Source organism: Phyllostomus discolor, chromosome 6 (assembly GCF_004126475.2).
Source record: "Phyllostomus discolor isolate MPI-MPIP mPhyDis1 chromosome 6, mPhyDis1.pri.v3, whole genome shotgun sequence".
Lineage (NCBI taxonomy): Eukaryota > Metazoa > Chordata > Mammalia > Chiroptera > Phyllostomidae > Phyllostomus > Phyllostomus discolor.
Genome location: NC_040908.2, coordinates 68838786 through 68852261, shown reverse-complemented (window position 1 = coordinate 68852261; position 13476 = coordinate 68838786). Strand labels below are relative to the sequence as shown.

At 38.3% G+C, this 13476-nt stretch overlaps 1 protein-coding gene across 2 annotated transcripts in view; it reads right to left on the bottom strand.

Moving 5' to 3' along the window:
* The window catches only part of TMEM131 (transmembrane protein 131), a 220997-nt gene that overhangs the window by 71234 nt on the left and 136287 nt on the right, over positions 1-13476 (bottom strand). For both annotated transcript variants that reach the window (XM_036030067.1, XM_028517772.2), the window contains exon 12: positions 814-922. In XM_036030067.1, the coding sequence (XP_035885960.1) occupies positions 814-922 (109 nt within the window). The remainder of the gene's footprint in view (positions 1-813; positions 923-13476) is intronic.

The window sequence follows — 13476 nt, the reverse complement described above, 5'->3', positions numbered from 1 at the left end:
ATGATCTCACACTGTGCAGAGTTCTGGTATTCTGTCACATGCAGGAGGACATCTGATGAGGAGCTTCAATGTCCAAGGTGGACCTTGTGCAGAGATGGCTTTGTTGGAAAGCCCAACTTTGAACTTCAGGGCCCCTCACTTGCATGGGCCCCAATGACACAAGCCCCATTTGCAGTTTCAGTTCTTACTAAATTTAATCACTGAGAGTTATTAAAGCAGTTATTAAGTCACTATTTGAAAAATTTTGTGATAGCAAATTCAGTAAGTATTCCATTAAAGTGAGCAAAATAAAAATGTGCTATTCAAATATGTTGAAGTCTGGGCTGAGTTAATACTTCAAGTGTCAAAATATACAGTATAATAATTCTATTGTAAAGGTGATTATTTTAGCTTAGGCAGGACTGTCTGCCTTGCTTAGAAAAGCCAATACACGAAAATGTTAAAAAGAATATCTCTGCTCTCAAATTCAAACATGTTTCTGAAGTTCAAATAAATTATCACCCAACTACAAAAATTAATGACTTCATAATTAAGACGAAGTGTAATGGGAATATATGTGGAAAAGCCCAGATTACAAAAATGTAATTCCATTCTTGCTGTATTTGCCAAAATTAGTTTAGGTTCATAAAGTTATTTTCTTTCATAAAACAGTGAAATAAGAGTCCTTGATATTTTACAAGAAAAAACAACCTAAGCAATTAACACAAAATCTGACTATAAAATCGTCAGGATTTCTATATTAAGATGTTGACATAGAGACCTTCTAGCTAGTTTATCAAAATAAGAGCAATGTATTAGAAAAAGTTGACTTACCATCAAAACTAATACTTGCAACTTTGGTATATTTACTTTCTGAAGCTTTTAAGGTAATTGGTTTAAAGTGTACCATTATAGCATCATTTTGGGGTGTGGGTCGAACACTCTGTAAGGAGAAAAATATAGATAGCATTGTTTTAGTCTAATGCCTCAGTTACATTACACTGGAAAATGTACTAGAAAAGTAAAGCAGAATCAAAACTTTAAAACTTTAACTTCATGTGGTCCCTTTAAATGGAGCAAGCCAAACTAATAAGATGCCAAATTAATTTCATTAGTATATCTTTATGAAATAAAATAATCAGAAGAAAAATGTATAACAGATGAGTGTAAAAATCTAAAGACAAACTAGTACACTGGGTATAAGTACATAAAACAGAAAAAAAGGTCTTTATTTTTCAAATGAATGTCTAAGTCCTATATTGGGTTGGCCAAGTTTGTTTTTTTCCATAAGATGGCTCTAGTTGTGCTTAGTTGTCTTTAAATTCATTCAAAACAATTTTGTTAGACTGTATTGTGACAGCTGTTGTTATACTGTCAGCATGCCTTTAAAAATACTACCAAAATTGGTGAACTTTTGTGTAGCCATTTTAATACTGAAGATGGAAGAAAATAAGCAACATTTTAGGTATATTATGCTTTACTATTTCAAGAAAGGTAAAAACAACTGCAATGCAAAAAAAGATTTGTGCAGTATATGGAGAAGGTGTTGTGACTGATAGAACGTATCCAAAGTGGTTTGAGAGGTTCCGTACTGGAGAGTTCTCCACGGTTAGGTAGACCAGTTAAAGTTAAGTGATCAAATAGAGATATTAATTGATAATAATCAACAATATACCATGTGGGAGACAGCTAATATAACTAAAAATATCCAAATCAATGAAGTTATTGGTGAAAATGAAAAATGTATCTTTATTTAATGGAAAAAAACATACTGACTTTTTGGTCAATGGAAGACGGGGACACAAAGGTTTATGAGAGTCCCTTTTAAAGAATCCATGTGAGGATGAACAATAAAGATGAACTTGGGAGCTGGTGCCCCTTTGCCAGGACAGTGTTGCAGACCCATTTCTAAAGGTAGTTCTCTAGGGAGCACTGTGCAAGTGAGGCGCTGATGTTCAGGGGCAGGGCTTCGCTCCAAGCTGTGGGACTGAGCAATGATGCGACTGCAGGAGCGTGTAATTGGGAAAAAGTCAGAACTCTTTAAACTTAATAAATAAGGCCTTTCTATTAGAGTGAAAAAAAGCAACAACCCTAAAGTAACAAAAAAGAAACAGTAAGTTTGTACTTTTTGAGCAAACTTAAAAAATAAATACATTTTTAAGTACAGTAACTTTTTAATTCATGATCTTCAGGGACACAAAGCACTTTTAACATTGGACAGAACTTTAAAGATCTTAACCTCTTTCCCTGTTTACAGGTGAACAGAACCATGCAGTACTGAGTGATGTTTTAATAGCCAGGCATCAAGAAGCAGAACTGCACTGAGGTCCAGGGCCTTTCTTCACCTGACACCCCATGACTACAAACACTGCTTTCCACTACCTGCAGGCACAGCACTCCACCCGTTGCTGATTAGTACTCAGCCATCAGGTCTTGACTGAGCCTGGAACCGTGGCCTTAAGGATGGCCACAGTTCTGTGCCCAAAATGTCCATAGCCTTAGCACTTGGCCTCAGGATCTCTAGAAACTCTCATTCTTTTTTCTTTTTTTATTAAATACTTTTGAATTTTATTGTTGTTCAAGTACAGTTTTTTCCCTTCCCCCTCCACCCCTCCCCACCACCCCAGCCATCCCCACCTCCCTCCCATTTCTACCTCCAACCTGTGTCCTTTATACTTGTTCCTGTAAAAAACACTTCACCCTTTCCCCCCCATTATCCCCTCTTTTCTTCCTTTTTCTCTTTGACAACTCCTCATTTGTCTTTGAATCTCTAACTGAGGCTAGGTGCTGATTTGATCATATCTATATACTTATCATCAATACGCTTACTATAATTAGCAATCACTATAAATCTCTTTCTTTCTTTACAAGGGTGCGTTCGTGTTCACAGCAGTGTGAACTGTAAGATAAACTACAACTGGATAAAGTTTCATTTGGTTAAGTTATACCATACTACAATACTATACTAATTTTTTTCCAAAGGAGAAAGAAGCAGTACAGAAGCACATGTGACAATCCCATAGAGACCTGTTTGTAAGTATGAGCCTGAGTAAGCTGCCCACCCACTCCAGACCTAATTTTTCCCATCCTAGGAGATAGGATTAGATATTTCCTAAGAGTCCATATGACTACGATATTTTTTGAATCTATTAATTTTGCTGAGTTTTCACTTTTATCCTGAGGTCAAGATTGCCAGACATGATCTCATAAAGCACTGTAGAACTTTGCAAAGGACTTTTACATACATGGCTCCACACTCTCTCACCTGCTCCACTGACTACGACAGAGCAGCAAGAGGACCCGGACTGTTTCAAACATGCTTACAGACTACACGTGGCCCAGACAGCCAGGACACTTTTTGAGTGTTATTAGCCTGTAGAGCAACATGTGGGAAATAGCTAAGTGATGATACTTATTAAAATATAATCACTGTAAGTAGTAAGAGCTTAAGATAGTTGATGAAAAAAGGTTTTTATTGCATGAAATGTACCACTTCTATTATTTTTCTTACCAGAGGAAAACTTTATACTCAATGTTATTACTTTAAAATATGTTGCACTAGTAGTACACAAATATTCAATTGATGTGTTTTATATAAATGTCTGAACTATTCACTTAATACCATTAAGAAAAAACATAAGTCAGCTAAAGTCCACTTTCCAAGGGAACAAGAACACAGCAAAACAAACAAAACACTGAAATAGTTGGCTTATTCTTGTGGCTTTAAATAAAAAAAGAATATGTAATTATTAACTTGTAATAAGCATATTTATACTAACGTCAGTTTCAGTTATCAGTCACTAGCTGCCTCTTAGACAATCAAGAAGTAGAAAAAATTTAGCAAGATTCTTCGGAAAGGCAGCTTCCCGCATGTTCCAAATATATCCAGTCTTGTCTCACAACACTCACACCCAACTAATGTGCAATAACTGTCAAGTGAGACTTAAGAGTCTAGGACTTCCTGAACCTATTTACAACCTTTGAGCAAGTCAAGGAAAATAACCTTCCAGTATCTAACAATTGTAGACAATAATTGCACAAATTTGCTAAGGCTCATATCAAGCTGATATTGGTAAAATGAATAAGAACAACTGTGACTTTTATTCATCAATTAGCAAGGAAACTTCAGGCAACTGTTCCTCTTAGAACACCTCAAGCAAATTTACTACATATTTTATGCGGCATTAATGTTTTAGAAATGTTATTTAAATATTCTCCAATTTGCATCAGACAATGTCAGGAAGGCTTGACCCTCTGTATGTTGTCCACTAATAGATGGGGAATTTGTATTTAGAGTTGCTTGCTTTAACAGTCTTCTATCTACAAATATGAAGAGGCTAAATTCCCTGAAGGGGAACTAAAACAAAAACAACAACAACAAAAAACCTTCTAGCTTCTAACACTGCCTAGCCCATCCTGAAAATGACATATTTGTGAAATAGTGGAAGGCAGAGGACCTTCTAAAATGCATCAATTTTTTTTTGTTTCAAAGATTTTATTTACTTTTAGAGAGAGGGGAAGAGAGGGAGAAAGAGAGGGAGAGAAACATTAGTGTGTGGTCTTCTTGTGTTCCTCTTACCGGGAACTTGGCCAGCAACCCAGGCATTTGTCCTGACTGGGCATCGAACTGCTGACTCTTTGGTTCATAGGCCAGCACTCAGTCCACTGAGCCACAACAGCCAGGGCTAAAATTCATCAATCTTTAAGTTTGGCTTATTATGCAGAAAAATACAGGAAAAGCCACCACCATCTCTTGAGTGGACCACTGCAAAAGATTTCTAACTTTCTGTAGTTCATTCTCTACAAAGTAGCTACAGTAAGCTTTTACAAACACATAAATGCTTACAGTTCTTCAACTTCTCACTGTACTTATAATGAAATCTAAACATGTCACAGAATCCTAGCAGCCCTGTGTGACTCTCCACCCCTTACCTTTTACATTCAACCTCTTTGTGTCTCCCATGACATCTAAAGCTGTTCCTGCCTCATACCTTTGCACTTGCTGCTCCCTGTGCTGGGAACAATCATCTACCAATTTTTCTTATGGGTGCCTATTTCTTAGTCCTCAGTTATGACCTCAAATGTCAGCTCCTCTGAGACAACCCTATCTAAACCATCCCCCTCCCCCTTATATGCCATTCTGTGGTATTTATTTCACAGAACTGGGCTTGATTTACAATCTTGTTGTATAACCTTTGCTGTCTGATTCACTGCTGTATTTTCAGTACTTAGCATAGGAGGTGGCATATAACTGATGGTCATTAAATATTTATTGAATGAAGGGATAAATGAATAAGGAAATAAGACAAAACTACAAAACACTGGGTGAAGGCTTTGGATATTAGAAAAATACACACATAGGTAGATACAGATGTAGATATACAGACATTCCTAGATCAATAGTTTTTTAAATAGCAATATGAATTTGAAATGAAAATTATATACTCATACAGACTTAAATGTCATCATATACTTAATGTACTCTATGTAACTTTTGAGTTTTTATTGTTGAATAAGTCACTATTTGGAAAACTATGATCTGTGCACCTTATAGAATTGTTGTATGAAATAAGGTTATCCCTGTAAAGTACTTTCAATGGTGCCTAAACCATAGAAAGAGCAAATAAAAAAGTGGGTTCATGGGCCTATTTAATTCCATCATAAATGGATTAAACACTGTACTTTTTTCATTCACATGCTTTAGATTGAAAATTTCATTTTTCTAGGAAATGTTTACTGAAAAAGACATGACTGCTGTCCACTTGCTGTGTGTTGTAAAAAGCTGGACCAGATCGTGTGGGCTGTATAAAGAAAGGCACTTTCCCATCAAATCTCTAAACCCTCACATTTGGAGAAGTAACTGCAGGCCTGAAGTCTGCCCAATAAGCACAAAAGCTCCCCCTCTCACCCTGCTCTGTGCATCAGCCTCTCCACACTGAAGAAACTAGTAACAGACAAACAGCATGCAGGGCACACAAGTAATAAAGATGATCTGATATTTCAAACAGAGGCAATGGCAAAGGCAGTCCACTAGCCAACAAAGAGCTGTCCACAGCTGAAGAGACATCTTGGATGCTGTCAGGAAGTTGTGCTGTACAATACCCCTCTGTGGAGGTCAGTGACCTGAGCACATGAGAAGGCAAAGACTGGGAAGGGAGTGTGCCTGTGCTGCCACAAACAGGGTAAATGGGCTCCATGTAAATGACAGACTAAAGAAGAAATCCAGCATCAGCATGTTCAGAGAAAGTAAGTTGATTATAGCCAAAGCAACCGAGACAAATCTAACAGAAGGAATTTATATTCCATTATAAAGGGAACTCTGGTAACTAAGCCAGAAAATTTTGAACAAAAGAATCACAGTTCAGGGTAACAGTAAGATTTAAAAATGCTAACATATAGCAGTGATTCCTAGGCCTTTGCATTTCACTGATTGTGAAAATCTAGAATGTATGTGTGGGAGAGACACAAGATGGCAGAAGAATAAGTGGAAGCTGCCCTAACCTCAACCCAGGACCAATTTGGAATTATGACTAAATTGTAGAGAAATCATCCTGAAGAACCAACTAAACACTATCTGGAGAGAAACCTTACAACCATGGACAGAGGAAACCACTTCACCACATAGGCTGGCAGGAACCGTACAGGAGGTGTGAGAGGAATGGCTGAGCTCCCATGGGCAGCAGGTGAAGTGCTGGAGGGATGTTTCAGTGGCTAGGGGGTTCCCCTTGAGAAGTGTGGGGTCCAAACCCCAAGCTGGGTTCCACTGCCTTACAGCACCAGAGCTGGGAAAGGAACCCGGGTAACACCCAGCTATGAAAAGCAGCAGGGCTTCTGTCTGTCAGGAAGAGATAGCTGGAGACTCACAGAGGCTCTTAAAGGGCCAACACACAAAATTTCATTTGCATCTACTTACCTTGGGCTTTGGCAGAGGGAGGGCAGAGTGGACTAGAGACATGTAAGGAGAGTCTGGGGCTGGTGGCTCTGAGGAGAGAACTAAAGGAACAGCTGCCAAGATCCCTGAGCTGAGTCATTCCCCATAATGCAGAAACCATCTTTCTCAGGCAGAGCATTTCTCTCCAAGGAGCATCAGCCTGAAGGGAAGCAATCGCCTCACCTGCAGGAATTATTCTGCCCCATTGTACAGAACTTAATCCAGGCTACTAAGTACAACTTAAGGCTATATCACTGAATAAGTTTAACAACTAAGATGGATCTCTGGGAGCTCTGAGACATTAGCTGACCCTCCCCTGGGTCCCATGCTAGTAAAAGCTGCCTTGGTGTGCAGCCTAGTTCTTTCTGTATACACACAGACCTACCAGAGGGAGCCACAAGCTGTGAATCACTGATAGCTCCAAACATGTTACACAGGGCCAGTTACAAACAGTGTCTGACAAGGGTCAGCACCAGACTCTGCAGATCTAACTAATACACAGAAACAGACACAGACAGACAGCAAAAAATGGGAAGGCAAAGAACAGCCTCCAAATGAAAGAACAAGAGAATTCTCCAGAAGAACTAGATGAAATGGAGGCAAGCAATTTATCAGATGAGAGTGTTTAGCGTTATGATTATAAGGACACTCAGAGCATGAAAAAAGACATAGAAACCATGAAATAGATCAGTCAGAAATAAAGAATGCAATATCTGAAGTAAACAATACACTGAAACTAATTAACAGTAGGTTAGATGAAGCAGAGGATTGCATCAGTGATTTGGAGGACAAGGTAGAAAAAAAACACCCAAGCAAAGCAACAAAAAGAAAAAAAATTTTTTAAAATGAGGTGAGCTTGAGAAACATTTTGGACAACATGAAGCATAACAACATCTGTACCATGGGAATACCAGAAGAGAGTGAGCAAGGGATCAAGACTCTAACTGAAGAAATAATGATAGATAACCTCCCTAATCTGGTGACAGAAAAGACACAAAAGTCCAGGAAGCTCAGAGTCCCAAACAAGTTGGACTGAAGAGGCCTACACCAATGCACATCATAATTAAAATGGCAAGGCTTAAAGACAAGGAGAGAATCCTAAAAGCCTCAAGAAAAAAGCAGGTAGGTCCATACAAAGGAGCACCAATTAGACTGTCATCTGATTTCTCCACAGAAACATTTCAGGCCAGAAGGGAGTGGCATGAAATATTAAAAGTGATGAAAAGCAAGGACCTAAGACCATGGCTACTTTACCCAGCAAGGCTATCATTTCAAGTTGAAGTAGAGATAAGGAGCTCTCCAGACAAGAAAAGTCTAAAGGAGTTTGTTAACACCAAGCCAGTACTGCAGCCAATGTTAAATGGCTTGCTTTAAGGAGAAAGAAAACAAACAAACAAACAAACCCAGGAAAATAGTCTAACAATAAAATGGCACCAAATATGTATCTATCACTAAGCACCTTAAATATAAATGGCCAAATGCTTCAACCAAAAGACACAGGGTAGATGAATCAATAAGAAAACAAGACCCACATATATGCTGCCTCAAAGAGACCCATCTCTTAGGGTTGAAAGACTGAAAGATACACACAGACTAAAATAAAGGGATGGAAAAAGTATTTCATGCAAACAGAAAGGGGAAAGCTGGAGTAGCAATACTTATATCCAACAAAATAGACTTTAAAGCCAAGGCTATAGTAAGAGACAAAGGAGGATACTACATAACGCTAAGGGGAACAATCCAACAAGAGGATATAACCCTAGTAAATATTTACACACCCAACATAGGAGCACGTAAACATGTGAAGAAAACCTTGATAAACATAAAGGGAAAGATGAAGAGAAATACAATCACAGTCAGGGATTTTAACATCCCAATGACTTCAATTGATAGGTCTTCTAGACAAAAAATCAACAAGGAGACAACATCCTTAAATGACACACTAGATCAAATGGACTTAATTGATATCTTCAGAGTATTTCACCTCAAAGCACTTTTCAAGTGCACATGGAATGTTTCCTAGGACAGATTACATGTCAGGACACAAACCAAGTCTCAATAAATTTAAGAAGACTGAAATCATATCAAGCATCCTCTCTGATCCCAAATGCTGTGAAACTAGACATCAGTCACAGGAAAAACACTGAAAAATACATGGAAGCTAACTAACATGTTATTAAATAATGAAAGGGTCAATGAAATCAATAAGGAAATCAAAAGATACCTCAAAACAAATGAACATGAGAACTCAACAACCCAAAATCTGTGGGACACAGGGAAAGCAACCCTAAGAGGAAAATTCATAGCATTATAGGTCTATCTCAAAAAATAAGAAAAAGCTTAAACAAATAATCTAACTTTACACTTAAATAAACTTAAAAAAGAACAAAGTCCAAAGTGAGTAGAAGCAAGGAAATAATAAAGACCAGAGAAGAAATAAATGAAATAGAGTCCTAAAAAATACAAAAGATCAATGAATCCAAGAGCTGATTCTCTGTAAAGATAAACATGATTGACAAACCTTTAACCAGATTCATCAAGGAAAAAAGTGAGAGGAACCAAACAAATAAAATCAGAAATGAAAGAGGAGAAATAACAACTAAACCCAAAGAAGTACAAAGGACTGTAAGAAAATATGAACAAATACATGTAAACAAACTGGATAAATTCCCAGAAACATACAATCTTCCAAAACTAAATCATGAAGAATCAAAGAATCTGAAATAGACAGATTACACCTGGTGAAATTGACACAGTAATCAAAAAACTCCCAACAAACCAAAGCCCTGGACCAGATGGCTTCACAGGTAAATTTTACCAAACATTCTGAGAAGAACTAATACCTCTCCTTCTCAAATTATTTCAAAAAATTCCAGAGGATGAAAGGCTCCCAAGCTCATTTTATGAGGCCAGAATTATTGTAACTCCAAAACTGGATAAAGACACTAAAACTACAATGAAAGAAAATTATAGGCCAATATCCTTGATGAACATAGATGCTAAAACCCTTACCAAAATATTAGCAAACCTAATACAGCAATGAATCCAAAAAGATCACACACCATGGTCAAGTGGGATTTATCCCAGGGATGCAAGGTGGAACAATATTCACAAATCAAAGACTGTGACTTACCACATAAACAAAATAAAGGCTAAAAACCACATGATTATATTAATAGATACAGGAAAAACATTTGATAAAATCCAGCACCATTTATAATAAAAACACTCAGTGAAGTGGAAATAGAGGAAGCATGAGTAATAAAGACCTACTGCCAATGTCATACTCAATGGGAAAAAATAGTATTTCCTTTAAGGTATGGAACAAGACATCTGTGTCTGCTTTCACTACTGTTATTCAACAATTCAACATAGTACTGGAAGTCCTAACCACAGCTATCAGACAAGAAGAAGGAATAAAAGGCATCCCAATTGGAAAAAAAAGAAGTAAAACTGTCATTATTTGCAGATGACATGATACTGTACATAGAAAACTCCTAAAGATTTCATCAAAAAAGCTACTAAACCGATGAATGAATTTGGCAAATCAGCAGGATACAAAATTAATATGCTGAAATCAGTTGCATTTTTATATGCCAATAATGAACTAACAGAAAGGGAAACTAAGAAAACAATCCCATTTGCAACTACTTCAAAAAGAATAAGACTTCCGGCCAAGATGGAGACATAGGTAGACACACTGTGCCTCCTTGCACAACCAAAATAAGGACAACAATTTAGAAACAAAAAACAACCAGTATCGACAGAAAATTGAACTGTATGGAAGTTCGACGACCGAAGAGTTAAAGTAGACATATTCATCCAGACCAGTAGGAGGGGTGGAGTCGGGCTGCTGGGTAGAGAGGGGTCAGGTCACGGCAAAGCAGAGGCTGGAGGACCCCCGGTGCGCAGGATGGCAGCTGGAGAACCCAGTGAGGCAGTGGATTGTGGAGGGGTACAGTGCACAAGGTGGCTGGCAGACCCGGCAGCCCCACATTTGCACACAGATAAACCAGGTGAAACTGGAGAGCAAGACAGACCACACAACCCAGGATCCCAGAGCAGGGAAATAAAGCCTCAACACACTAACTGAAAACACCAGTGGGGGTCGAGGTGCTGGGTGAAACTCCCTGCTTCACAGGAGAGTTTGCTGGAGAGACCCACAGGGTCCTAGAACAAACACAAACCCACCCACCTGGGAATCAGCACCAGAAGGGCCCAATTTGCTTGTGGGAAGCAGGGCAAGTGACTGAAATCTGGTAGAGGGCGGAGCAAGCGCTATTGTTCCCTCTCGGACCCCTCCTTCACATACAGCATCACAACCCAGCAACTGGGTTGCCCTGCCCTGGTGAACACCTAAGGTTCTGTCTCTTACTACATAATAGGTGCATCAAGACAAAAAAAATGGCCTAAATGAAAGAACAGATCAAAGCTCCACAGCAAATACAACTAAGTGACCAAGAGATAGCCAGCCTATCTGATGGACAGTTCAAAACACTGGTAATCAGGATGCTCACAGAATTGGTTGAACTTGGTGGCAAATTAGATGAAAAAATGAAGTTTACAGTAAGTGAAATGAAGGAAAATGCATAGGGAACCAATAGTGATGGGAAGGAAACTGGGACTGAAGTCAATGGAGTGGACCAGAAGGAAGAAAGAAACAACCAAACAGACCAGAAGGAAGAAATAAAAATTTAAAGAAATGAGGAGAGGCTTAGGAACCTCCAGGACATCTTTAAGTGTTCCAACATCCTAATTATAGCAGTACCAGAAGGAGAAGAGGAAGAGCAACAAGTGGAAAAGCTATTTGAACAAATAACAAAGGAGAACTTCCCCAATCTGGCAAAGGAAATAGACTTCCAGGAAGTCCAAGAAGCTCAGAGAGTCCCAAAGAAGCTGGACCCAAGGAGGAACACACCAAGGCACATCATAATGACATTACCCAAGATTAAAATGAAGGAGAGAATCCTAGAAGCAGCAAGAGATAAGGTGAGAGTTACCTACAAAGGAGTTCTCGTAAGACTGTCAGCTGATTTCTCAAAAGAGGTCTGGCAGGCAAGAAGGGGGCTGGAAAGAAGTATTCCAAGTCATGAAAGGCAAGGACCTACATACAAGATTACTCTATCCAGCAAAGCTTCCATTTAGAATGGAAGGGCAGATCAAGTGCTTCTCAGATAAGGTCAAGTTAAAGGAGTTTATCATCATCAAGCCCTTATTACATAAAATGTTAAAGGGATTTATCTAAGAAAAAAGATAAAAAACATGTACAGTAAAATGACAGCAAACTCACAATTATTAACAACCACACTAAAACAAAAGCAAACTAAGCAAACAACTAGAACAGAACAGAACCACAGAAATGGAGATCACATGGAGGGTTATCAACAGGGGAGTGGGAGGAGGAGAGAGGGGGTAAAGGTACAGCATAAATAGTAGATACAAAATAGACAGGGGGAGGGTAAGAATAGTATGGGAAATGTACACACTAAAGAACTTATATGTACGACCCATGGATGTGAACTAAAGGAGGGGAATATGGGTTGGAGGGGGTGTGCAGAGTAGAGGGGAGAAAAGGGGGTAAATGGGACAACTGTAACAGCATCATCAATAAAATATATTTAAAAAAATTAAAAATAATGGCATTTTATACATATTTATTAAAAAAACAAAATAAAATACCTAGGAGTTAACCTAACCAAGGATGTAAAGCACAGGTGGCAAATACAAGGCCCATGGGCCGAATCTAGCCCTCCACCTTGTTTTATCCAGCCTGGCAGCTTGTTTCTAGCCAGTGGCAGCACCGAGCTCTCATTTAAATGTTAAGGAGTATTTATATTTATACAGTCCTAAAATTACAATTGGGCCTTTGAAGGCAACTATGAGGCTGAAGTGGCCTCTGGTGAAAATGAGTCTGACACCCCTGATGTAAAGGATCTGTGCTTGGAAAATTATAAGACCCCGAAAAAAGAAACGGAAGAAAATACAAATAAATGGAACAACATATTGTTTTCATGGACAAGAAGAATTAACATCATTAAAATGTCATAACACCCAAAGCAACCTATGGATTCAATGCAACTCCTATCAAAACTCCAATGATGTATTTTACAGAACTAGAACAAATATTTCAACAATTCATATGGAGCCACAAAAGGCCCCACATAGTAACAGTGATCCTGTGAAAGAAGAACAAAGTAAGAGGAATCACGCCATCTAATATGAAACTATACCTAAGGTAACAGTAATCAAAACAGCATGGTCCTGGCATAGAAACAGACACATAGATCAATGGAAAAGAATAGGAGCCAAGAAATAAAGTCACATCTTTACAGTCAATTAATATTTGACAAAAAAGGAAAGAACATACAGTGGGCTAAAGGTAGTTTATTCAATAAATGGCATTGGAAAAATTACACAGATATGTGCAGAAAAATGAAACTGTATCACCTTAAACCACATACAAGAATAAGTTCAAAATGGATTACAGACTTAAGTGTTAGACCCAAAACTATAAAAATTCTACAAGGAAACACAGGCAGAAAAATCCTGGACAATGCTCATAGCAG